Here is a 26,247-nt window from a genome sequence, read left to right as displayed (position 1 = left end):
AGTCCCGTTTTCTGTTTCCTCTTTGCTTTAAAAAAAACCTTTCCCTTCCTGCAGATCAACAGAGCCCCTTCCTGTTTGCTGGATGCTTAGATGAATTCATGAATTGTTGAACAAAGCCAATTTGATCTTCACATTTACTCAGATGATTTTTTTTTTTTTTTTAACACGAGACATGGGAGTCTGCATAAGAAAATGAAGACCGGAAAAAACGGTTAAATCTGAGTATTTCTGTATTAGGTATGATGAATAGTGTGGACGGTCATGTAGAAATATGATAGGTCAAGGAGTATGAGGTTAAGTGTAGTAAACTGGGGGATCTTAAGAAAGGCCTGTTTGTTCAGATTCTTCTCGGAGTACCTTTGTCTTTGGAGATAAGGATGCTTCCTTCTTCCAGGTCGAAGGAGGGCACTTGCTATTTTCTCAAACTCCCTCAGGTTAAAACACTCAGTGCACTAACGTGCCATATTTTGAATGCCATCATTTGCACATGGCAGCCATTTCAAGGTCCCAAGTCATGGGACAGGTAGCTGTGATTCACGTGTGTTCTCTTTATCAATCAGTTCTGGGGACAGGCTCCATCAGTCACTACACATTGAATAGTAGGCCACTCCTTAACTAATTTAGGCTTCTCTTTCCTCATCTGTGTAATGTGAGAAACAATCCCACTTAATCCTTACCACCAACTGAGGGTTTAAAGAGATGACTGAGGTCAAGTGCTTAGCACTGTGCCTGGCACACTGAAAGGGAAATAAAATCCATTATGTTGAACTCCTCTGGAAAAAGAAAAGTTTATTTTCCTGAATGGTTTCCCCTCTTTAACTGCATCGTTTGGTTGGGGGAGATTAGCTGCAAACAACTTTAAATGCATTCATTTTTTTTTCTTTCCAAGGAAGTCTAGAACTCTTTGACGTGCTATGCCTCATGGTTCTCAAACTTGAGCTACATCATCAGAATCACCCCAGAGAGCTCTGAAAACAAGGATTGCTGGAGCCCACTCTCTGATTCTGTAGGTCTGATTCTGTTTCTGATTCGGTAGGTCTGGGGTGGGGCCTGATAATTTGCATTTCTAGCAAGGGTTCCATGTGCTGCTGATCAGGGACCACACTTTGAGAACCACTGCAGGCTAGCACATGGAATCTTTCTGCTCAGCTGTGATTGGCTATGGCACCGGGGTGAGAGGTTTAACCACTGCAAGCCTTGGTTCTGCAATCTGTAAAAGGAGGCTAGAGACAGACCTAACAACAGGGTTCTTCTGGGCTTAAATGAAACAACCGTTTGTTCAACAGCGTTTAGACCATAACACCCTTTGTAGAGCACCTAGTGAATGCTCATCATGGAAGAAACTTCTACTGTAAGGACTAAAAAGCACCCTCCCTAAAAATCACCAAAATCAGGGATGCCTGGGTGGCTTAGTTAGTTGAGTGTCCAACTTTAGCTCAGGTCATGATCTCGTAGTCCGTGAGTTCAATTCCCACATTGAGCTCTGTGCTGACAGCTCAGAGTCTGGAGCCTGCTTCAGATTCTGTCTCTCTCTCTCTCTCTCTCTCTCTCTCTCTCTCTCTCTCTCTCTGCCCCTCCCCCACTCACACTCTGTCTCTGTCTCAAAAATAACAACAAAAAAATAAAAAAAAAACCACCAAAATCAGTAACAACAACAAAAACATTTCCTCATAATGTTTAGGAACGGGGAATTCATTCGCATGAAGTGGAGTTTAAAGAAGTGCAATTTTATCACTCACTGCAAATACAAGTAATACACAAAATTCTGCTGTCAACTTTTTGAGGCTAATACCCTGGCCCTGTAGGTACAATTCATTTTAAATGATCCAGAACCTGGGAATAAGACAAAAAATGGCTATATATCCTCTGGACACTGAAGACAGCACTGTCTAAGAGGCCTAACCAAGGAGGATTTATTGCTATAGAACAGTGTACTTTTGTTCGACTTACTAGTTACTATTTTTTAGGGCCCAGATTCTTTGCAGAGTAAGCTAGATAAGTTGCCATTGTCTTCTGTTCCACAGAGATGCATGTGATTTGTGTCTGGTAGAAAAGACAACTGCTACAGTTTAGTTTTATTGCTGCACAGGACAGTAATCAGTTCTGTATCTACTTGACAAAACTTGTGTCCACTTTCCTCTCCTGACTATATGTAGTTGACCTTGAACAGCATGGATCCACTTATGTGTGGATTTTTTTTTAAATAAATGCAGTACAGTACTATAAATGTGTTTGCCTCAAGTTTTTAAAAATATTCACTTTTGAGAGCAAGTGGGGGAGGGGCAGAGACAGAAGGAGACAGAGAATTCCAAGTAGGCTCCATGATGCTACCTCCTAGTGTGGAGCCCAAGACAGGACTCAAACTCACAAACCATGAGATCATGATCTGAGTGGAAATCAGGAGTCCAGGTGTTCAGCCGGAGCAATCCAGGCACCCCCTAGTATTTTCTTAATAACATTTTTTTTCTAGCTTAGTTGATTGTAAGAATACAGTAGGTAATACATATATCATACAAAATATGCGTTAATCAACTGCTTATATTATCATTAAGGCTCTGGTCAGCAGCAGGCTATCAGTGGTTAAGTTTTGGGGGAGGCAAAAGTTAGTTGTGCATTTTTCACTGTATGGGGGTCACTGCCCCAAACCCCGGGTTGTTCAGGGTTAACAGTACAATTTTCTACCTCCAGTGCTCTTAGAACTAGCTTTATCATCCTGCTGGTGTCCTCACTGAGGGGTTAAATAAATCTTGAAGCCAAAATACTTTCTATGAGGGTTGTGGTTTTAGTTTTTTTGAAAATTATATTTGGAAAATTCTTCACTTCACTGATGAACAGCCTGGGGTGTGTAGGCTGCCTGGGCCTTTTGGAGTTTCACTGCATGGCCCTCGACGTGATTTCAGAGCTGTCCTGGAAAGAGGCCAAAGTCAGCCTGTCCCACTCAGCCCTACTTTAGGTTGGTACTGATTCTGCACTTTGATACTCCACTGGGTCTGATAACTGCAGCAATGGTTTCCCTTATCCTGGCAGATTCCATATGTGTGTGTGTTAGGGGAGGGGCTGGAGGGAGAAAGGGGAAGGAGCTAGTATAAAGACCAAGGTTTTGCCATAAAAAGACACTCCACCAGGGCTCCTTGCTTCAGTTACAATTAAGTCCCATGGGTGAGAAAAAGGGGTGGCCCCCACCAGGGGATCTCTGATGTGGGAAGGGTGGGGCCTGAGGTGAGTCATGTATAAAACACTTAAATCTCTGCTCTGGCTGCCATCAAGAAGAAATGGCTGAAGTAAACTGTAGATTCCAACGAAGTGAGAGCAGAACTCTTTCTGTGTGTTGGGAAAGGAGGACGGTATTTTAAACTCTGGTTGTAGTTTGAGCTTGCGGTCTAGAACCATGCTGTTCAATAGCATAGGCACTGGCCATGTGGAGTTAAGTATGTTTTAATTAAAATTAATTAAAAACCCAGTTCTCTCAATCCCACCAGCCACATTTAAAAACAATTTTTTTTTTTCAGGGGCGCCTGGGTGGCGCAGTCGGTTAAGCGTCCGACTTCAGCCAGGTCACGATCTCGCGCTCTGTGAGTTCGAGCCCCGCGTCAGGCTCTGGGCTGATGGCTCAGAGCCTGGAGCCTGTTTCTGATTCTGTGTCTCCCTCTCTCTCTGCCCCTCCCCCGTTCATGCTCTGTCTCACTCTATCCCAAAAATAAATAAACGTTGAAAAAAAAAAATTAAAAAAAAAAAATAAATAAAAAATAAAAACAATTTTTTTTTAATGTTTACTTTTTGAGAGACAGAGACAGACACAGAGCACAAGCAGGGGAGAGGCAGAGAGAGAGACACACACAAAATCTAAAGCAGGCTCCAGGCCCTGAGCTGTGAGCACAGAGCCCGACGCGGGGCTCGAACCCACAAGCTGTGAGATTATGACCTGAGCTGAAGTTAGAGGCTTAACCGACAGCCACCCAGGCACCCCTCACCAGCCACATCTGAAGTGCTGGACAGCCACACTTGGGAATGGGCAACACAGATATCGACCCCGTCTGTCATGCAAAGCTCTGTTGGTGACCACTCAGCTAGAAGGGCAACAAGATATTCTTCAGGATAAAACTCTTTTAAATTTTAAGTACATTCATTGCCCTTCAAAGTCATACAAACGTGAAGGTCTCAAAAGACTCTGGTTCCCTTTTTACCTCAAACTCTCACTTCCAAACTGTTCAGGGAGAGAAAGGACTAAAATTTTCTGTTTTGCTTGTTTGGCTTGAGAGGGAGAAATTTTTTTTTTTTTTAATTTGGGGAAGAGGCATGTGGAAAAGAGGAAGTAGATAAATTAGAAAAGGACTCTGAGGGAGAGATTAAAAAAGAAAAGAGGGGTGCCTGGGCAGTTTAGTCGGTTGAGCATCTGACTCTTGATTCCAGTTCAGGTCAGGATCCCAGGGTTGTGGGATCAAGTCCCAAATTGGGCTTGCATGGAGCATGGAGCCTGAGATTCTCTCTCTCTCTCTCTCTCTCTCTCTCTCTCTCTCTCTCTGCGCCCCTCCCCTGCTCATCCACACTCTCTCAAATAAAAGAAAAAAAAAAGAAAATTAGAGAAACAGGAACATGTATCTTAGTGGAAAAGGGGGGCAAAAGGAGAAGACCATGGGAAACACTATCTGGCCAGGTTGGCTAATGAAGTTTGTTGAGCATGATCTCTGACATTTAATCTTGAAGTGTGCCCTGCTGTGGGTCCAGTCCTCCTCGGCTACCACCAAATCTTAAATGAAAGATTCTTGGGATTTGATGATATATGCAAAGGATTTAGAGAGTGAAATAAACCAGAGCAGGGAACAGTCCTGAGAACAGAGAGGTAAGAAGGCACTGAGGATAGGAGTCATCACCAAGAGTATGCAAGCATGTAGGAATTCTAGGAAAGACTGGGGAGGGCCTGGCATAGCCAGGGGGATGGGGGTCTTCAGCCTTTTAACAGGTTATTAAAGGAAAGTCAGGAGACTGAGTTAGAGACATTTGGGTCACATGTGTTCTAAAAAGTATTGCTATTTCTCTCTTTGGCAATAGAAAAATCACCGCTTTGGTTTTTTTTAACTTTTTTTTTTGAAATCTGCTTTAAAGATTTAATAATAAGCATCCCTTAGGACACAAAATCTATTTTGCATTTAAGTAGCTTATAAGTAAAGTTACATAAAAAACAGATGTAGAGGGGCGCCTGGGTGGCTCAGTTGGTTGAGCGTCCGACTTCGTCTCAGGTCGTGATCTCATGGTTCGTGGGTTCGAGCCCCGCATCAGGCTCTGTGCTGACAGCTCAGAGCCTGGAGCCTGCTTTGGAGCCTGTGTCTCCCTCTCTGCCTCTCCTCCACTCTCAATTTGTCTCACTCTGTTTCTCAAAAATAAATAAATGCAAAAAAAAATTTAAAAAACAGATGTAGAAATGGCACAGGGATACAATAAGAGGCTACCGTGCAGGCTGCTGTGTCTCTAACAATTTTGCCCACCTCCAAAGAAACACAGAAATAATACAATAATGCTTAAATGCAGTTGCGCTGATTACACTTATTGGCAAAATAACATGTACTTTAAAAATCGTCACCAGTTGACGCTGCTTTTTTTCTGACCTAGGGAGGGTTCACCCACAGCTTGACAGACTCTCCTGCCTTCTTTAAACAAGCATGTGGAACGTCATTTAATATTTGGCTGCTCCTTCAGGCCATTATGATAATGTTAGTTGTCATATGGTGCTAAAGGCATTTATGTCCCTTCATAAACGGTCCCTTTGCTATGACGCCTTTGGGGCGCTTGGGCTGTGCTTTCTCCAGTTTCTGTTCCTCCCATTTGCTATCAGCTGCTGTTTCTCACTGCTGTTCACACTCACTGTGGAAACAAACCTTTTCTGCTTGCACTTTGTTGCCTTCAATATTTTGGTGGTCCTGGCTCCAAAGAACTGAATCTTACAGGACTGGGAAACAGTAATAAAAAAGTGGCTACAGTCCAACTCGAAGTACTGTGGCTTTCTTGTTTGATATGTTATGAAGAGAGGCATTTGCTTTATTGAAACTTTTTTTTTTGCTGAAAATCTTGATATCACTTAACGTTGAAAGCTGAGCAAGATTGTATTCAATACGTGTTCAAGATTTTCAGAGGGACCCGGGTGAAAAGCAAATGCCTTTAGAAGCCCAGGTAATCAGTATTTCCTAAATATGAGTGAGAGGTGATGATTAATAACCAAAGCAAATCACCCCGAGAAATAAAAATAATTCAAGCGATAATGAACCTCTAGTTCATCAAACCACATTTCGGTCAAAAAAGTGTAAAAAATAGTACTTTTTTTCTCCAATATGTTTCTGCTCATATGACAGTAGTCAAGATACTCAGCCAGTGGTTACATTTAATCTCTTCAAAATGACCTTCTCTAAATTATTAGAAGCCATGCAGTGTATTTAAATAATCCTAAAGGTTTCCAGTGCTTGAGGTGCTGCCTTCGGAAACTGCCAATCTTTGGGACACTCTGGTGTATTCAGGGAGTGAAGTCCTACCAGTTCATAAGAAAGGGCAATGGTGGGGTGCCTGGGTGGCTCAGTCGGTTAAGCGTCTGACTCTTGACTTTGGCGTAGGTCATGATCTCACAGTTTGTGAGTTTAGGCCTCAAACTGGGCTGCGCTGGCAGTGTGGAGCCTGCCTGGGACGCTCTCTGCCCCTCCCCCACTCACACTCTCTTTGAAAATAAACAAATTTTAAAAAATTAAAAAAATAAAAAAGAAAGAGAGGACAATGGCTATTATCTTAGTGACTCTAGTCCCCGATCTAGACGTGGTTTACTTGGGAGAAGCACCTATAAATGTGTCTAAGCCAGTCCTGGGTTTCCTTGGCCACACTGAATAAAGTAGAAACAAGTAGCCATTTGGAGTAATTTACTTTGTATTAAGCTTGAACTCCATCAAACTGTTGACAGGGGTCATTTTTTTTTTATTATTATTAAAAGATGAAAAATGTCATACGATTTATCCTAATATTTTCAATCTGTTGAGGCTCAGGTCCCCACACAGATCTTCAAGATTATCAAGTACCCTCACCATTTCACTTATCAAGAAAAGGAACAAACAACAAAACCAGACTGTGCTGGAACCACTTCTAACTCAAATCCTTTGTAACACTACATCTACAGTGAGTTTGGCAGTTGCACATGTCCTAGTAGACCCCAGAGACAGCAAGATAAGTAAAGTGTGGTCTTTGACCTCAAGAAACTCAGAGTACAATAGGAGACATAAAAACAGTAAATAAAATGTGAATGCAGTGTATAGTGTGCAAGGGTAGGTAGGTTTAGTGGTAACAAAAAGGAGTTACCAATTCTTATTCAATGGTTCAAGGAAGGTATCAAAGAGGTGGAGATTTCTCAACTGGGTTTTGAAGGATGAGGAGGAGTTTACCAATCAAACTAGGAGGAACAAGTGCATTTTGGAAAAAGGAACAGCATGCACAAAGCATGTAACGGAAAAGTATCTTGGAATCGCCGGGGGATTTTTATGGCTAACACGGAGAGTGTAAGGAAACTGGTGGGAAACAAGTCTGTAGAATGAAGGGGGACCCAGATTAAGGACGGCCTTGTAGTTCGCTTTATTCCACAACAGGGAATCATGGAAGCATCTGAAACACAGCAATCACAAGTTCTGATTTATATTTTCAAAAGATTAAAGAGAAAGAAATAGGAAAAAGACAAAGAAAACTGCCCAGAATTAGTAGTGGTTGCCTCCAGGTGGCAGAATATTTTGTTTCTTCTTATAGCAGAATGTGGCTAGCTGTTCCTTCTGGGAAGGAGTAAATTTTGTCATACATATAGCTGTCACTTCAATATTTTAATTCAATACTAGGAAGAGTAACCACATTGGGGCCAATCCTTTGCCTTTCTCAATTTTGTTTACTTACAAAGCAACCATGTATAAATCTAGAGGATATTATGATACACGGTTTGGAAAAACCAAGTCAACAAGTACAGTCACGCCAGCCCACAGACCTTATGAAAAGCCCTGACAATCTGAACCGCTGAGTGGGCCAGCACAATTAGCCACCACATACATTTCACCAACTTCAAGAGGAACTAATTCTTTTTTTTTTTTGACTTAAAAAAAATTTAAACCCAAGTTAGTTAACATATAGTGTAATAATGATTTCAGGAATAGAATCTAGTGATTCATCACTTACATGTAACACCCAGTGCTCATCCCAACAAGTGCCCTCCTTAATGCCCATCACCCATTTAGCCCATCCCCCCATCCACCTCCCCTCCAGCAACGCTCAATTTCTTCTCTGTATTTAAGAGAGGCTTGTCTCCGTTTTTATCTTGTTTTTGCTTCCCTTCCCCTATGTTCATCTGTTTTGTATCTTAAATTCCACATATGAGGGAAATCATATGATATTTGTCTTTCTCTAATTTCACTTAGCATAATACACTCTAGTTCCATCTACTTTTTGCAAATGGCAAGGTTTCATTCTTTTTGAGTAACACTCCATTGTATACATAAACCACATCTCCTTTATCCATTCGTCAGTGGATGGACATTTGGGCTCTTCCCATAATTTCACTATTGTGGGTAGCACTGCTATAAACACCAGAGCGCACATGCCCCTTCGAATCAGCATTTTTGTATCCTTTGGACAAATACCTCGTAGTACAGTTACTGGGTCACAGGGTAGTTCCATTTTTTTAAAAAACATTTCTTTTAATGTTTATTTATTTTTGAGACAGAGAGAGACAGAGCATGAACGGCAGAGGGGCAGAGAGAGAGGGAGACACAGATTCTGAAGCAGGCTCCAGGCTCTGAGCCATCAGCCCAGAGCCCGACGCGGGGCTCGAAGTCACGGACCGCGAGATCGTGACCTGAGCTGAAGTCGGACGCTTAACCGACTGAGCCACCCAGGTGCCCTGGGTAGTTCCATTTTTAATTTTCTGACGAACCTCCGTGCTGTTTTCCAGAGTGGCTGCACCAATTTGCATTCCCACCAGCAGGGCAGAAGGGTTGCTTTCTCCACACAAGAGGAACCGATCCTGACTTTACATGAAGTCTTAACAAGTTTCACGTTTCACTTTGCCTCAGAGGGAACAACTTCATCACCTTCTCTCCCTCAACTCACCTCAAATTCAAGTACAATCTAAGAAAAAAAGATGTGCTTACAATTGCTAATGAGGCTTCACTTTACTAACCTAAACTTTGTGAACAGATTGGTGGCCCCAAGCCCCTGCTCTATAGAAGGTCTGGAGCCACTGTCACCTTGCAAGGGCAGAAACAATAAATGACAGAAATAGGGGCAAGCAAAGCTTGGGTCCAGTTGTTCTACATGAATGGAAAGAGCAAAACAAATGACTAGCACAAAGTCCAATCACTATTCCTTTTACAACAAATACAAAGTCTTGCATGGAAAGTCTGCCAAAAGCACTTCATTAAGCAACAACTGTTACTACATGAACCCATCTGTAAAACCAGGACAATAATAGCAACAATCTTAAAAGGTTGTTGTGAAGAATTAAACAATAATATACACAAGTGCTTAGAAGACTGTCTGGCACACAGTGAGCACTCAATAATTTACAGCATCATTATCATTATTGTATCTGGCACATGGTAAGTGCTCAATAAATTACAGTATCATTATCCTTATATCTCAAAACTTGCCTCTTTCCAACTATTCCAACTTATAAATCTCACTGGTACTCTTACTTATGTCAAAGACTGTTTACTCAATACTAAAATTAAAATGAAGTAATTGTAAGAATGTTTTGAGAGAAAAAATTAGTAACACTTCTTTACCTCTTCATATCTGTCAAAAACGGCTCCTTCTTGCAAAAAGGAAGGAACTTCCTTTTGCCAGTTAAATTCATAAGGTTTGGCCATGATTATATTCAAGACCTAAAAATGAAAAAGAATATCTCATTAGCATACAAAATTTAAAAACAAGTAAAGATCAAAGGTTAATCACTTTATATGTTTGTGAAAGCTTTTCTTCATACACACAGAATAAGCCCATAAAATGTCTCTTTTTCCTTCTTTATTTCATCTGATTCCATCTTCCCTCCTCCTTGTCTCAAAACCTGGGGAAATATGGTTGACGCTTGAATAACATGGGTTTCAACTGGATGCATCCACTTATACAAGGATTTTTAAAAATAAATTATAGCATAGTACTTAAACATATTTTCTCTAAAGATTTTCTTAACATTTTCTTTTCTCTAGCTTACATTATTGTAGGAATACAGTATATACCACATATAACATACAAAATACGTGTTAACCAATTGTTTATGTTATTGGTAAGGCTTCTGGTCAATGGTAGGCCATCAGCAGTTAAGTTTTGGTGGAGTCAAAAGTTATGTATGAAGTTTTGAACACGTGGAGAGCTGGAGCCCCTCTAACCCCCATGTTGTTCAAGGGTCAACTGTGATATCAACAAAGAGGTGATCAACCAGAGGTGATCATTTGGGAAGCTTCCCCTCCCTCTTCACATCATATAAAATAATAAGATACATATTTTAATCAGATGGCATCAGATAAAAGAAAGAAATCATGAACCTGACCCTATTTATAGGAGAGGCCTGTTGAAAAGGGGTGGGTGGTTACACAAGCCTACACTATGAGCCTGAAGGTGGATGCATGGACAGAAGTTGATGCCTGGATGATGGGTCACAGAATCAAGGAGGAAGAGCTGGAATTTTTTATTGCTCTTGGTTCTCACAATAACCCTTTCATCCCTTCCTCACTTGGGCCAGTGAGGGGACTACAGAATGTCTGCTTTGTAGCACAGGCAGCATGTATGACATTGAAAGAGAATGTAGGCACTCTTCAGGGTGGCTGCCTGCACTCAGGAAAAAGTGAGTGCTCCTTCTACCTACGCTTCTTAGCATCAGGCACCATCCTGTACCTGTACTAGCTGTGAGCAGGACATCTTAAATGAAATGTCAGCATCCAACCAGGAATCACCAAATATTTAAGCAATGCCAAGAACATGGAGGACTGACACCAAACATAATAAATAGAACTTACACCCAAAAAAATACAGCTAAACAAATGGACAGAACCTGACTTTGACTTAAGCACGGCTAAGTGTGGAAGGGAAAAGTGCATTCAGTTCCAAAAACATAATTAACTTAATATTCTAGTAATTTCAAAAAAGATTGTTGAAATCAAACTCTGAACAGGTGAGCCTGAATTATAAAGAGAACTCAAATGAAGTGGTGAGCCAAGGGATTCTCATAGAACTCAACACAAAAAGAAAGCACAATGGAAAAATTTAGAGAGGTGGAAAATGAAAACCAAAGGTTGACCACCCACCCAGCAGAACAAATTCTTCTATTACAAGGAAAGAAAGCCAGTAAAAGGATGGGATTAATCACAGCAAAAGTGGAAGAACACTTCTGAAATCTGAGTATTTACGTGTTCAGTTTTGAGTCCTCAATGTGAATATCTGAGTCCTCAATTGAAAAAAATCCACTGATGCAAGAAGTAGAAATGGTGGGGTTGGTGGCGGGGGGGGGGGGGTAAGATACACACACCTAGACATACTTTTGGGTGACAAGGAGAACAAAAAACACGAAGTTCCAGAGATGACTGATAAGCAGACAGCAATCGGACATGTGGTCTGCAGTATTATAAACTCAAAGGTCTGAGGGACAAGAATTTGGGATTAAAATTCGGTATCCATTCAAATAAAAGTTTAATTTTTAAGAGAAAATAAAGATATTTATGGACATGCAAGGTATCAGAGAGATTTAATGACCTACTCTGAAAGATTTGGGATAGTATTGTCCTCTGTCAAGAAGAAAAATAAATGTAGAGAAGGTATATGGGAAGTAATAGAGAAAAAGAAGAAAAAAAGAGCAAGCTTACTCTTAAATTTTACTTACTATACAAAAGAAATGTAAAGAAATGATCATAATCTAGCTTCCAAATTCCTGATTATATCAGCATAGAGGTTGGAGCAGCTGACGTGGTCAGAAGGCAGGAAGAATGGACCAAAGGGAGGTAAACCATTTTAGGAGTGGCGTGTAAGTATGTAAGAATCTATACGTTGGCAGAAAAATAGAAGTTTAAGAATTTTTCTGGGGGCGCCTGGGTGGCGCAGTCGGTTAAGCGTCCGACTTCAGCCAGGTCACGATCTCGCGGTCCGTGAGTTCGAGCCCCGCGTCAGGCTCTGGGCTGATGGCTCGGAGCCTGGAGCCTGTTTCTGATTCTGTGTCTCCCTCTTTCTCTGCCCCTCCCCCGTTCATGCTCTGTCTCTCTCTGTCCCAAAAATAATTAAACGTTGAAAAAAAATTTTTTTAAAAAGAATTTTTCTGTAAGAAATTAAAAATGGAAAGTAAAACTTGCACACTATTAGAGGGGAAAATAGAACAAAGAAACAGGAGTCCCCTTTAAAAAGAAAATAAGTGGGAAGGAGAGAGAAAAAAGAACACATTATAAATAGAAAACATGGGGCGCCTGGGTGGTTCAGTCAGCTTAGGTCATGATCTCGCAGTTTGGGGGTTTGAGCCCCACATCGGGCTCTGTGCTGACAGCTCAGAGCCTGGAGCCTGCTTCGGATTATGTATCTCCCTCTCTCTGCCCTTCCCCCAGTCACGTTCTGTCTCTCTGCCTCAAAAATAAATAAAATTAAAAAATAATACAATAAATGGAAAACACAAAATAAAATGACAACATATCTCTAACTATAATACATATGAATTGGCTAACTTCACTTACCAAAAAAAAAAAAAAAAAAAAAAATACAGAGGCTTTTTTACATTAGGTAGCATTATGGTTGTTTACCAGAAACATTTACAAAAAAAAAATGATATAGGAAGCTCAAAAATGAAGGGATGAAAAAAATTGATCTCACAGGTACATGCTCAGAAGGAAAGAAAGCAGGTATCACAGGAACATATCAGACAAAATAGATTCAGGGAAAACAAGAGACCCTGATAAATCATATTGAGAAAAGGGATGATCAAAATTATTGAAGTCATTAACATTAAAGCATGTGACTACACAGCATCAGAGCATATACTGAAAAATTGGTAAAATACAGAGAAATTTGGCAAAGTCACAAACACATTAGGAGACCATGATTCTCAGAAATTAATGGAACAAAACAAAAATGCAAGAATATTGAGGATTTGAATATCACACTTACTAGTTTAACCAAAACAATTTAAAAAAATTTTTTTAACGTTTTTATTTATTTTTGAGACAGAGAGAGACAGAGCATGAGCAGGGGAGGAGCAGAGAGAGAGGGAGGGAGACACAGAATCTGAAGCAGGCTCCAGGCTCTGAGCTGTCAGCACAGAGCCCCATGCAGGGCTCAAACTCACAGACTATGAGATCATGACCTGAGCTGAAGTTGGAAGCCCAACTGACTGAGCCACACAGGTGCCCCCAAACCAAAACAATTTAGATGACTTAACATATTTTAAATATGATACTGAGTTTAGATATAACCTTCCCTCTTTATATATACATATGAAATATATAACATTGAGTCCTCAATATATAACATGTAATTATTATATAGTATTATTATCTATGTTCTTCACTTACTTTTTATATTGCAGCTACTCCCCACACATATAAAAATCTCAAAATTGAATCTTAATTGGCCAGAGGAAACCTCAGCATTTTTCAAAAGGCAGACATTAAGGTGGCCATGCTCACTAGCCACAACTAGGCCACAACTTACAAATTAATGCATGCATAAAATCTATACACATACAAATTAAACACAAACTTACACAGACTTCTAAATAATTGAGTTAAGTGGAAAAGTCAAAGCAGAAATTACACCTTTCTTAAAAATGAAAGGTGGGAGCATTACACATCAAAATCTAGGGATGTCATATGTAGCCAAAAATAATTTTAAAATGATCAGTAAAAGTTAATTGCTTTCTGCAGTGCCTGGGTCGTTTAGTTGGTTAAGCCTCCAACTCTTGATCTCGGCTCAGGTCATGATGTCATGGTTCATGTTCATGAATTTGAGCCCCATGGTGGGCTAGGTACTATCAATGTGGAGCCTGGTTGGGATTTTCTCTCTCTCCCCCTCCCCCACCCGTGCTTGCGCTTTCAAAATAAACTTTATAAAAAGTTAATTGCTTTCTGAATAGTCATATATTAGGTAAACATTTGGCAAGTGTTGGGGCAAGTGTCGGGGAGAGAGAAGTATGGGTGAAGAAAGAGAATGAGGAAGAAGTATAAATTCACAATGTTCATGATAACAAGGAGGTGTAATTACAAAGAGGATAGAAAACACTAATACTACATATATCTTTAACCCAGATATCTGAAAACCTATATAAAGTGGATGGGTTTTTCAAAGTTAAAATAAAGTCGACCCAAAAAAGAAGAAACTGAACAGTGACCTTGGAAAACTGAAAAACAGGGGCGCCTGGGTGGCACAGTCGGGTAAGCGTCCGACTTCAGCCAGGTCACGATCTCACGGTCCGAGAGTTCGAGCCCCGCGTCAGGCTCTGAGCTGATGGCTCAGAGCCTGGAGCCTGTTTCCGATTCTGTCTCCCTCTCTCTCTGCCCCTCCCCCGTTCATGCTCTGTCTCTCTCTGTCCCAAAAATAAGTAAACGTTGAAAAAAAAATTTAAAAAAAAAAAAAGAAAAAAAACATGGGGCTGAAAATCAAACTGAAAAACATAAAAGATTAGACCCACATAGGTTTACAGATGAGTTCTATCAAATTTTCAAGGAAAACGCAAATCCCACATACCTACCACTCTCCCAGGACATAGAAAAAAAGTAAATTACTACCTGACTCATTTCACAAGTCCATGATCATGTCCTGATAATGACAACATAAGGTTAACAAAACACCAACCAACCTTAGAGTTCAATTCTCACAGAGAAAAAATTCTAAAATATGAATAGATCTATCCCAGAATGTTGCTAAATGAAGAATTTGGGATATTTCATCACTGAAAGCAGATCAATGTGATTCAATAGCTAAAGAGATTAAGGAGAGAAGTCTGGTACGTGCATATCTTAGCATACCTTGCAAGCTGAAATCAACCTGAGTGTGAAAGGTCTCTAACACATACCATTCAATAAAAATAGCAAGTCCCAGAATGATATGAAATATGAACAGTGTGATACCATTCACCTAAATCCACAACTACAGAAGGATATGAACAGTGTAATACCACCTACGTAAATACACACAAGACAAACCCATATATTTCTCTACGTACGTATTTGTGTATGTAAATAAATAATTAAAAAATCTGGAGATGTATGACTCTACCTACTTCTGGGAAGGACATAAAGACTGGGGCTGAAAATCAAGGTATCTTTAGTATGATCTCTGTGGTGGACATTTTTATTACAGGAATATATTCCTGCATTTATGTGCCGCTTGCGTAAATAAGAATGCAAATTTCAAAAAAGGAAAACAAAAAAAAGCCCACATATAGGCAGATGCAGTTATTCTTTAGTCCCAAACAATTTAAAGGAGAAGAAAGAACAACATAGTAGGTCATGTTTCGAGGTAGCTTCCTCACAATGGCAATCGTTGCTGTTTGGAGGAGGAACGATTCCATTAGTCGTTAGTGACCAGGCTAAAAGCTGTTGAAAGCATGAAGGTCATGCTAACCAGCCCAGCTGAGGTAGGTAGCAGCCCTCCATTAATTAGCACCAAGGCTTCCCATGTAAATAAAGTCACGAAGATGAGCCAGGCAGCAGACAATGGGAGAAGGCAGAGATGCTTTGTCAGGTCCATGACTCTGTCTGCCCCAAAATGACTATAATTGGGTCTCTCTTCCTACTTCTCTCAGTTCCTATCAGTTTGTCTTTTCTCTGTGTCTTCCATGTCTATTTCCCAGTGTCTGTATTGGGGATGGACAGACACACACACACACACACACACACACACACACACAGGGCCCCTTCACTCGAGGTGGCTTAGAAGCAACCTTCTGGTACAGTGATGTACATTCATGCTTTCTATGCCATAAAACAGATCTGCAGAGCAATATAGACCTGCAGATGCCCCTCAGGCTATCATGGATGTGTTATTCAGGGATCTATAACAAGAATAATCTGTAACAAGAATAATCAACAAGATAATCAAGGGAACTAAACAATAGCATTAAAGAAAGATGAAAAAACAACATGATGGTGGTAAACCAGACTTCAGAAATCAGTGGCAAAACACTCCCCTTTGCAAAATTTTAGGCGCTCCATCATCTTTTCACTCCTGCCAACCATCTCTTTTAATATTTCCCTTTGGTTTTATTTTAAAGAAAATAGTAATGAGAGGCTTCTGATATAAAATGCTCATATCAAAAATGAAAAGAAAGCTTCTATCAGCTTTCGTCACCTTTCATTGGTTTAACTGGTTCTCCAAGGATCTCTTCAGTGAAAGGGCACACAATGCAGTCCTCAGTACAGGATGTTTCTCAGATTTCATTACTGTCTTTACCACTAAAATATTCATCTCTACCTTGGTTACCAGCTTCATCAGAATGGTCTCATTATGTGAAGGACTTGAGCGGGGGCTGATGGAAAGAGGGCACTTTAGACCTTTATCTCTCAAGAGATCTGCAGTGGTGTTGGTAGCTCATTTCATCGCTTACTTTTTCAGAGCTCTGGGGTTCTGAACAAGGTAAGAGGCATTCTCACAAAATGACACTGAAGTACCCTGAATCTTCCCAACTTCAAACTGGCAGGCAGGGGCTGTACTTTACACTGCCTCTGAAATACTTCATTGGGTTCAGCATTAGGGGCAGTGAGCGGCTGGCTTATTTTATGTAGATGGTACAACTCTGACCTACAGATTCAAAAAGTGGGCCAAGCCTTTAACAGCAGTTTGATACAGGTAATTGATTTTAAAATGGGAACAAATGAAGGTACATGTTGCAGTCCAGCCAACTCCAGAGAAAGTTAAAAGGACAGTTACTTGTTTTAAAAGGCAAGGGGAGGTAATGGCCACTCTATAATGACGTCCTTTTTGAAACCATCTCAAAGCTCCACCTACCAGCTAACTGATAAAACAGAAATGCTTTCCCTTTGCCGTGCCAAAGCCTCCTCTTCTCCCATTCTCTGGCTTGCCATCTAAGGCCTCACAAGATACTTCAAGGGTCAGTTGCCTCCTCCACCCCCCTAGAGCACCATGTCTCCATACACTGCTCCCAGGAAAGGTCCTCCTTCTCCTTGAGGGACACAGGAAGTAAAGGAGAATTTACACAAAGAATGGATATATAACTGGGCACCTTTTCCAGAGTAAACACTGGAGTGAGCAGCTACTGGAAGGAGGCCAGTGGGCTTTTAAATAGTCTCACTGTTTCTCAATTCTTATGCAACTGGAAAAGATTAGCTATTGCACTGGCTGCAGAGGAAAAGCTCCCTGGACTGTGGAGGGGACAAGAAAGGAGGGGAGTCCTCGAAGGCCTTGCTTCATAGCAAGTGGTAAAAAGCTCCTTCTAAAGATGATGAGAAACTGAAAGCGTCAGTATGAGGCCAACAAGGGAGCTCAGGCAGGCTATTGGGGACCAAAATATTCAAGTTAGACATGTGCATTTCACATGGAGATGACCCTCCATCCATTCAGGTGACAAGAACTAAGGAAGAACAGCTCTATTTGTTGGCCTACTCCTCCCTGAATCTTTAAATCTGTTCTCTTGTCTCCCTGGCCGGACCTACAGGGTAGTCTTCAAGCCTTATGAGACCTCACCTATCCCAGATATGCTGGATCGATTATGAAGTCAACTCTGCCCATCCCCCACCCCCTCCCCAGACAGTTGGGTCAAAATTTTGGTAAAGAGTTTTTTGTTTCTGGACATATGCCAACAGAGGGAAGTATGTGAAATCAGGTTTATTTAAGGTCCTGGGTATGGCAGGCTGAATAATGGCCCCCCAAAGATACCCAATATCCTAACCTCTGAAATTTGAGTGTTTCCTTACATGGCAAAAAAGGACTTTGTAGATGTGATTAAGTTAAGGATCTTGAGATGGGGAAATTATCTTGGATCACCCAAGCGGGCCCTAAATGCAATCTTAAGTGTCCTCATAAAAGGGAGGAAGAGGGAGATTTAACACACAGAAGATGAAGCAATGTGACCACAAAGGCAAAGACTGGAGAGATGCCACCACAAGCCAAGGAGTGTTGAAGGAAGAAGTCTCAACAGGAAGTTGAAAGGGTCAAGGGATGGATTCCCCCTTTTGCCTGGAGAAAGATGGTCCTGTAAACACCTTCATTTCAGATTTCTGGCCTCCACAGCTGTGAGAGAATAAATTTCTGTTGTTTTCAATCACAAGTCTGTGGTAATTTTTTGCAGCAATCCAAGGAAAGGAATAAAGATATTTCTACAGACATCTTTCCCAGGATCCAATGGTCTTTTAACAAATTTGCACCTCCGCAATAAATACAAACGTGAAATAAACCTTGCAGCTTCCCCCAAAGCAATCAAGTCAGTCTCCATTTTTTTGTTTCTATTTGTGAACAAATGAATTCATTGCTTCAACAATGAATCACTTGCTTTCACATAACATACAGCTCTCAAACAAAAATGCACCATGGCTCAGATATGAACTTCCTGAAGTATAACTTTTACCTTTAACCTTATGGCAAAAATATTCTATTAAGAATTGGTTGCTTCCCTATCCAACCATACAAATCTCACTAAACCAAATAACCCATGACCTTAAGTGACCCCATGATCAGAACAACTAAAGCTGCTTTCCAGAACACGGAGGGTTAGGATAAAATTTCCACTGACGTAAAGTCAATTAGTGACTATCAAGCACATGTCAATGTCTTGCTCTTCAATCTTTAAATAAGATATCCTTATATTTCTAAAAACAGATGGAAAGCTATATCAGATCACCCAGAGCTTTTGTTCTTTATTTTTTTATTAAAATTTTTCAATGTTTATTTCTTGAGAGAAAGAGAGACAGAGTGTGAGTGGAGGAGGGGCAGAGAGAGAGGGAGGCACAGAATCTGAAGCAGGCTACAGGCTCTGAGCTGTCAGCACAGAGCCCAATACGGGGTTGGAACACACGAACTGTGAGATCATGACCTGAGCCAAAGTCAGACACTTAACTGACTGACCGACCTAATCACCCAGAGTTTTTGATTAAATGGCTTTCCTCAAAATGAGAATCTGACACTGATATATTGCATCATTAATGACAATTTTCCCCTTTTGCTAAAAATACCTCCGTTTTCATCAAGCCATTAGGTAGCATTTTCAAAAAGCATGTAAAGGCTGCAGGATTAAGAAAATGATAATAGGAAATGCTGTTGAGGGTTGGGGGTAAAGGCATTCTTGATAGTTTGGTGAAAAACTATTTTGCAATCCATTTCTATAGGCTTGAAATGTCCATACTCTTTGATCTAGTAATCTTACCAGTATGCATACAAAATCCATGCACAAAGATACTGTGATGCTGCTAGTGGCAGAAAAATAGTTTCTTTATATAAGTATCACTAAGCAATTGGTTAAATACACTACAGTATTTCAATATTCTGTACTCATTAAAAATAATGTTTCGAATGAATAGTTGTTTGCTGAACAGCAAGTTTAGAAGAGTTTCTAAAAACAGTCACAACTCAAACAAATATAAATTCTCTCAACATATTATTAAGGAGGTAAAAAAGCTGGTTACAAAATTGTATCCAAGAATGATCCCAATTTTTATGTGTTATATACAGCTTACACACACACACATTTTTTAACAAGAGAAAAAGATTAGCAAAACATATACAAAACACAAATAGTAGTTATGTCTCGGTGATAGAAGTTTAGGTGATATTTTAATACTTCCTGTGTTTTAAAATACTTATAGTGATAATAAATTTTTGTATTCAGGAAAAAAATGTTTGCTAAAGAAAAAAAAGACATTAAATGTCTTTTCTTCGTATAGATCCATGTTTTCCACCAGAATTCCTGGTAAGAACCAAGAGCAGGAAGAAACTAATAAATAAAACTGTGAAGTGTTCTTTTCGACATTTAAAACCTTGACTGTACATTGGGAGCCTTCACACACACCAATTATGACCGGTTCTTAGGAAGGAGTTACGTTAAGTAATACTGATTAAAACTTGGGTATTATATCTAAAATTTCTACTCTACTTATATTTGGAAGTGAAACAGATTATGGTTATGCTGGATTTAGTCTTTAATGAACTCTGAACTATAAAAATAAAAACATAAGGCCATTGCCATAAATCTACAAAATTTATCATAAATATATAATAAATTGGTTTATCGATAAAGTGCCACCTGATTCAAAATAATTCCTGGAGTTTATAAAACACACAAACAGAATAGAAATAAAATGAGAACAGTAAACATCTGGTCTTTGTCTCTATTTCCCCCTGCTCAACATTAATCATAAAAGGCAAACATAACTTTCTTAAAATTAATACTTATAAAATAGATTAATAAAAATATTAAGATGAATTTCCTTTATGTTTTTTATTTTAGAGAGAGAGAGTACAAGTTGAGGAGAGGGGCAGAGGTGGTAGAGACAGAGAGAGAAAATCTTAAGCAGGCTCCACACTCAGTCAGCACAGAGCCTAACAGGGGGCTCAATCCCCTGAACTGTAAGATCTCGATCTGAGCCAATATCAAGAGTCAGACGTTCAACTGACTGAGCCACCCAGGCACCCCAAAAATGAACTGCCTTTATAAATGTATTAGGTGATATTTATAATATTATATGCATCATTATTTTTAAGAATTTTATAAAAAATCTAGAAGATGCTTGTTTATCTGGGGTATTTAAGAGTGGCTTAATTTGAATATAATGAATAATTGTTAACATATAATTCAGTCTGTAATGACCAATTTTCAAATAAATCAGCATATGATGAAGTATATAGTTTTCCAAGAAAAGAACTGGTTTCAAAAGACTGTTTGGATATTGGTTGCTTGCCTACAACAATTTCCTTGAAAATGACATCTGAGTTCATGTGCCAGCCTCCCAAGAGCCCTTGAATAGGGTGAGTGTTCAAACTGTATTAAAAGTAGTTGTCTATGACTGGGGTTCTCTGACCTGTTGATGCCTTGCTACTCACCTCTTTCCACACAGTTAATTCCCATTGAAGGACTCAACTTTAGGGAGCCCTTTATTTTTTTTTTTTTTTTTTTATTTTTTTTTTTTTTTTTCAACGTTTATTTATTTTTGGGACAGAGAGAGACAGAGAATGAACGGGGGAGGGGCAGAGAGAGAGGGAGACACAGAATCGGAAACAGGCTCCAGGCTCTGAGCCATCAGCCCAGAGCCCGACGCGGGGCTCGATCTCACGGACCGCGAGATCGTGACCTGGCTGAAGTCGGACGCTTAACCGACTGCGCCACCCAGGCGCCCCTAGGGAGCCCTTTAAAGATGCCCATCTTTAGGGAGCAACCTTGTGGGGAAAAGAACTCAGTGGCAGAAGCTAAGAGCTCTAGGAACTGTGGTGTCCTATTTCTAAATGTTTAGGGAGTCCCTGGCTTACTAGTATTTTGATCTTTCAGAAGAAAAGATATAATTTGCAGATTAATGATATTTATTTACAGTTGAATCATAGACATGGCTTCTAAAAAAGAAATTTTTGTTTGATAAGAAAAATAAATCACCTTCTATAATATGAAAATATGTAGTGTGTGGTAGGAACCTGGGATAAGGAATATATAAATTAATTTCAAATCTGTTTTAGCAAGACTTATCTTTTATACATGCTGTAAAAATTCTGCGAAGTAAAGGCATTTTATTTCTTTTGTGCCTCTGAAATAGAGTACCTGTTTTTAATGACTAAGGAGTTATAGCAAACAGCAAAAGTTTTTTTTTTTATTACTACTGAGTATGTAAGATAAACAGAATTAACCTAATCAGCCCTGAGAATTATAGCAGTCCCGAGAAATAAAATAATTAGGCAAATGTGAAATACTTATAAACAAGGACTGGGCTTTTATCCCCCTTGCTTTCTCACAAGTGAAAGAATGCGTCTCTCTTTTCAAGACCAGAACTAACAGAATATATGGTGGTGTATAGAGTTTACCCTTAGGGCCTCTCCCTTAGTAGCAGGTATTAGTCACATGCAACAATGTTTCAAAAGAGTTCAGCCCTCCTCACTCATACAATAAGGGCCCCGATAAGGTCTGAGGAATAGAAAACAAACAAACAAAAAAAAAGCAATATGATAGAATAAGTACTTTAGGTACGTTTAGATGGAGCTCAAACATAAATTCTACAAACAGCAGTCTCTCTTGGATCTTATTCATGGTGTTCTTGATTGTGCAGCTAAGGTAGTAGTCTATAGTTTTGTGCCTCCAGTCCAGGGGCTCCAGGGAGGGAACTAGGAGAATGGGGGTTTGGATTGACCTTTCCCTCAGGCTTAGTTTCTTCTTAACTAGAACACACTTTAAACTACTGATGATAATATCTGGATAGCCAAGGTGGGGACTCAAGTGTCTTGGGGACTAAGGCAGGAGCATAGTGAAAAGACCAGAGGAGGCTTAGGTCACATGGACTTGCCTTAGATCAGTGTTTCTCAAAGTGTGGTACCCAGTCAGTAAACATCGTCTGGGAATTTATTAGAATGCAAAATCTCAGGCCCCACCCAGACCTTCTGAATTGGAAAATCTGGGGTGGGGCCCAAAAATCCATGCTGTGTCCAGCAGGCCAGGTGATTCTGATGTCAGGTAAAGTTTGAGAACAACTGCCTTATATCAAGTCTTCACCAAAAGGAAAAAGGTGAAGAAAGAAAGAGAAGACAAGAGGAGAAAACAGTATCTTTTGATCTTAATCTATGGCCCAGACTAGCTCACTGAGAAAGAGACCTGCTAGGCATTTGGGAATGAAGCTCAGGTAAGAAATAAAGACAGTCCATTTTCCTAGAATGCACACTTCTCTTCAGAAGGCCTTGCAAATCAAGGATATGGAAATTCTGGGTCCCGGTACTCACATTCCCACCAAGATCAAGAGTAGATACCAAGCTGGCCTTAAGTAAATGGGTAATTTCTACAACCATTTCTTTCAAGCTTCATCCTTAAGGGTTAAGTCTCAAGAAACCAGTTCAGGGTGACAGGTGACGTGAAGAAAGCAAACAAAGGGTGACATAACCCAAAACTCAACTATTTAATTTACAATGTAGATTTATTTAATCTACAGCTATTTATTTAATATACAACATAGACAGTGAAGCCACCTACCAAATAACTTTAAATATTTCCTTCTTCTGGCCCAAACCTTTATGGTCCCTGATAACTACAAACTATAAGTGCTAGTATTGCTCTTAAAAACTCAGAAAAGGGGCGCCTGGGTGGCTCAGTCAGTTAAGCATCCGACTTCGGCTCAGGTCACGATCTTGCGGTCCATGAGTTCGAGCCCCGCGTCAGGCTCTGGGCTGATGGCTCGGAGCCTGGAGCCTGCTTCCGATTCTGTGTCTCCCTCTCTCTCTGCCCCTCCCCCATTCATGCTCTGTCTCTCTCTGTCTCAAAAATAAATAAACGTTAAAAAATATTGGGGAGGGGCGCCTGGGTGGCGCAGTCGGTTAAGCGTCTGACTTCAGCCAGGTCACGATCTCACGGTCCATGAGTTCGAGCCCCGCGTCAGGCTCTGGGCTGATGGCTCGGAGCCTGGAGCCTGTTTCCGATTCTGTCTCCCTCTCTCTCTGCCCCTCCCCCGTTCATGCTCTGTCTCTCTCTGTCCCAAAAATAAATAAAAACGTTAAAAAAAAATTAAAAAATATTGGGGAAATATTCACCCAGAAAACTCAATCTTTAAGAAGCTGCAATGAACAAAACTGCTGAAGAGAAAGATCACATTGAAACGTGAGGGTTCTAGGGAAGCCTGGGTGGCTTAGTCAGTTAAGTATCCGACTCTGGATCTCAGCTCAAATTTCAATCTCAGGGTCATGAGTTTGAACCCCATGTTAGGCTCCACGCTGGGTGTGAAGCCTACTTAAAAAAAACAAAAAACAAAACAGAAAACAACCAAGAACAACAACAACAAAACAACACAACTTGAGGATTCTAGAATAAACATGCCTGTAGCTGCACTGAAAAGCAGGGTCATTTCAAAAAACTCAAAAAGTATCAGTTTGCCACTTACATTCTTCACTGGATTTATGAAACTTAACTCATTGCCCCAAATATACTGAGCCCTTTGCATCTTTCTCTTCCCTTTCCATGGCTGAACCTCATTTTTTATGTTTATTTGTTTATTTTGAGAGAATGGGTGAGCAAGAGGAGGTGCATAGAGGAGAGAGCTCCCAAACAAACCTAAAAACAACCAAGGCCAAGGCCAATAAAGTCTTTTCCTGTTACCCAAATGTACATGTCAGTACCATTTTTGCGTGCACCTGCCCTTTTCTCCAAGATCCTGAAATTCTGTTCCCAGGCTCCTGTTCCCAACTCATACCCTGCTCTTCCCCTGACCCCCCATTGGTGCCCAATTGGAACTCAGTCTGTAGAATGAGTTTCCATTCTTCACCTGGTTCTGCAGCTGGTTGAGCCTATGAATCACTTCTTGGCTGACTGTACATCCTAACCTCACCTCTGCTGGGTCCCATCCTTAAGCTCTGACCTCTGAGGTCAGCTTGAGGACGGCTCAGATTGGCACCTGGGTCCTCAAAGGTGGGGACGCACCCTAGACATGTTCTCAGGGGGTATGTGGTTTTCTTTTCCACAGAGCTTGCCTCTTTAGAGGAAACCCTACCCGACTGCTCATAAGGTCCTTCTCTCTCTTATGCCCAGTCCTCCATACTTTGCCCTTCATTTGCCCTTGGACTGGCTCTGCCATAATTACTAGGCAAAGCATCACCGATATGAATCATACATGTCAAGAGGAAAAAAAAAAAAGCTCTCTTTAGAGGTTTCACCTTGCCTTGATTATCTGAGTGTTTCAAAGGAAAGATTTTTATTTTATCCTTGCTTGAATAATCTATCTGAATGTTGCCTCAGGAGGGTGTATGGGATAAGTCTGAGGACTGCAAGACAGGACTTCACAAAAACAGGGCAACTGCTTTGGACTAGGAGCAGGTGCCAATTCAAGGGCTTGAGAAATCCTTTATTTTAAAAACTATTTTCCTATTAAAATAAACACACAGAGACAATGAGCTCTTAAATTTAATCAAGATTCCTGATATTTAAGTGTTCTCCAAGCAAATTTATAAATAGGCCTTTGCTATTATTACACAGGAGTCAGAAGAAGAGGATAAAGCCTAGGACTGCGTATATTGGAACAGAGTCCAGACCATAAAAGGAGAAAATGTTTCCTTAGGTTTTGAGCTAAAAGGTATCCAAATTTAACAGCTTTTATAATATTCACACACACAGAGGTACTACCCGACTTGAAAATAACCTGTGGTCAAAGAGATTTAATCCAAATAAAGTCAAATCTCACACAAATTCAATGACCTCCTTACTTACATGTTCAAAACTGTTCCATCTCCACTCTTCAAATGCTTAAACTAAGGACAGAGATGAAACTCCTAGAGATAGTGAGAAAAACAGTTACTTGGAATTTAAGGTTTTAGAAGGTTGATTTTTTTTCTATTTGTGCAAATTCTTTCAAAGACCCACAAACCTTTCTTCTTTGTTTTTTATGCAATTTTTATATAAGAAGTCTGAAAGGAAAAGGAAGCAAAAATCTCTAATCTCAGTTCATTTGTAAGAGAACGGTCATATTTTCAGGATTTTGGTTTCCTTTTTTCCAGATGTGGTGTCATAATTAGCCATGATATCCAATGAGGCAGAAAACTTACCGTGTGTTGGTTTCTGTAAGTGAGAGGGCACATAGAAACTACTATTCCTCAGGGGCACTCGGGTGGCTCAGTCGGTAGATCATGCCACTCTTGATCTCAGGATCGTGAGTTCGAGCCCCACATTGGATGTCAAGTTTACTTAGAAAAACAAAAAAATACAAAAAACCAAACTACGTGTACGTATTAGAACATACACTGTCTTTGGCTTTGTCTGATAGGTCAGCAGGGATTGAACGCTTCATGTTTCACTGCCATTCACCAGCACCAACGTTCACACCACTTGAAACAGGTCTTCTAATAGGTCTTCTAATTAGTATGATCCAAATTTTATGGTTAAGTAATTTGGCCACACCCGAAAAACTGGGTCTGACTTGAATTATAGATTTCATTACTTCCACAATCAATATTAAATTAATAGCACCTGTATAGCCTGTGGGTCTAGAAAGAGCAGGGTGGTCAGACATGGATGACCTGAATTCCAGTCCCGTCTCTGCCCCAACTAGCTGCGTGTCCTTGAGGAAGCCCCTAAGCTCTCAGAGCCTTCATTTC

The 26,247-nt window shown here is 40.3% G+C and overlaps 1 protein-coding gene across 12 annotated transcripts in view; it reads right to left on the bottom strand.

Moving 5' to 3' along the window:
- Positions 1-26,247, bottom strand: part of PLCB4 (phospholipase C beta 4) — a 426,835-nt gene that overhangs the window by 160,631 nt on the left and 239,957 nt on the right. For 10 of the 12 annotated variants that reach the window (XM_047852988.1, XM_047852994.1, XM_047852985.1 and 7 more), the window contains one exon: positions 9,789-9,887. In XM_047852988.1, the coding sequence (XP_047708944.1) occupies positions 9,789-9,872 (84 nt within the window). In that variant the 5' untranslated portion in view covers positions 9,873-9,887. Of the gene's footprint in view, positions 1-9,788; positions 9,889-25,363; positions 25,426-26,247 lie in introns of those variants that run through there. The other 2 variants (XM_047852992.1, XM_047852997.1) reach the window with 2 other exon arrangements.

Source organism: Prionailurus viverrinus, chromosome A3, assembly GCF_022837055.1.
Source record: "Prionailurus viverrinus isolate Anna chromosome A3, UM_Priviv_1.0, whole genome shotgun sequence".
In the NCBI taxonomy this organism is placed as follows: Eukaryota; Metazoa; Chordata; class Mammalia; order Carnivora; family Felidae; genus Prionailurus; species Prionailurus viverrinus.
Note: the sequence above shows the minus strand (reverse complement) of the source record. Positions and strands in the feature narration are given on the sequence as shown.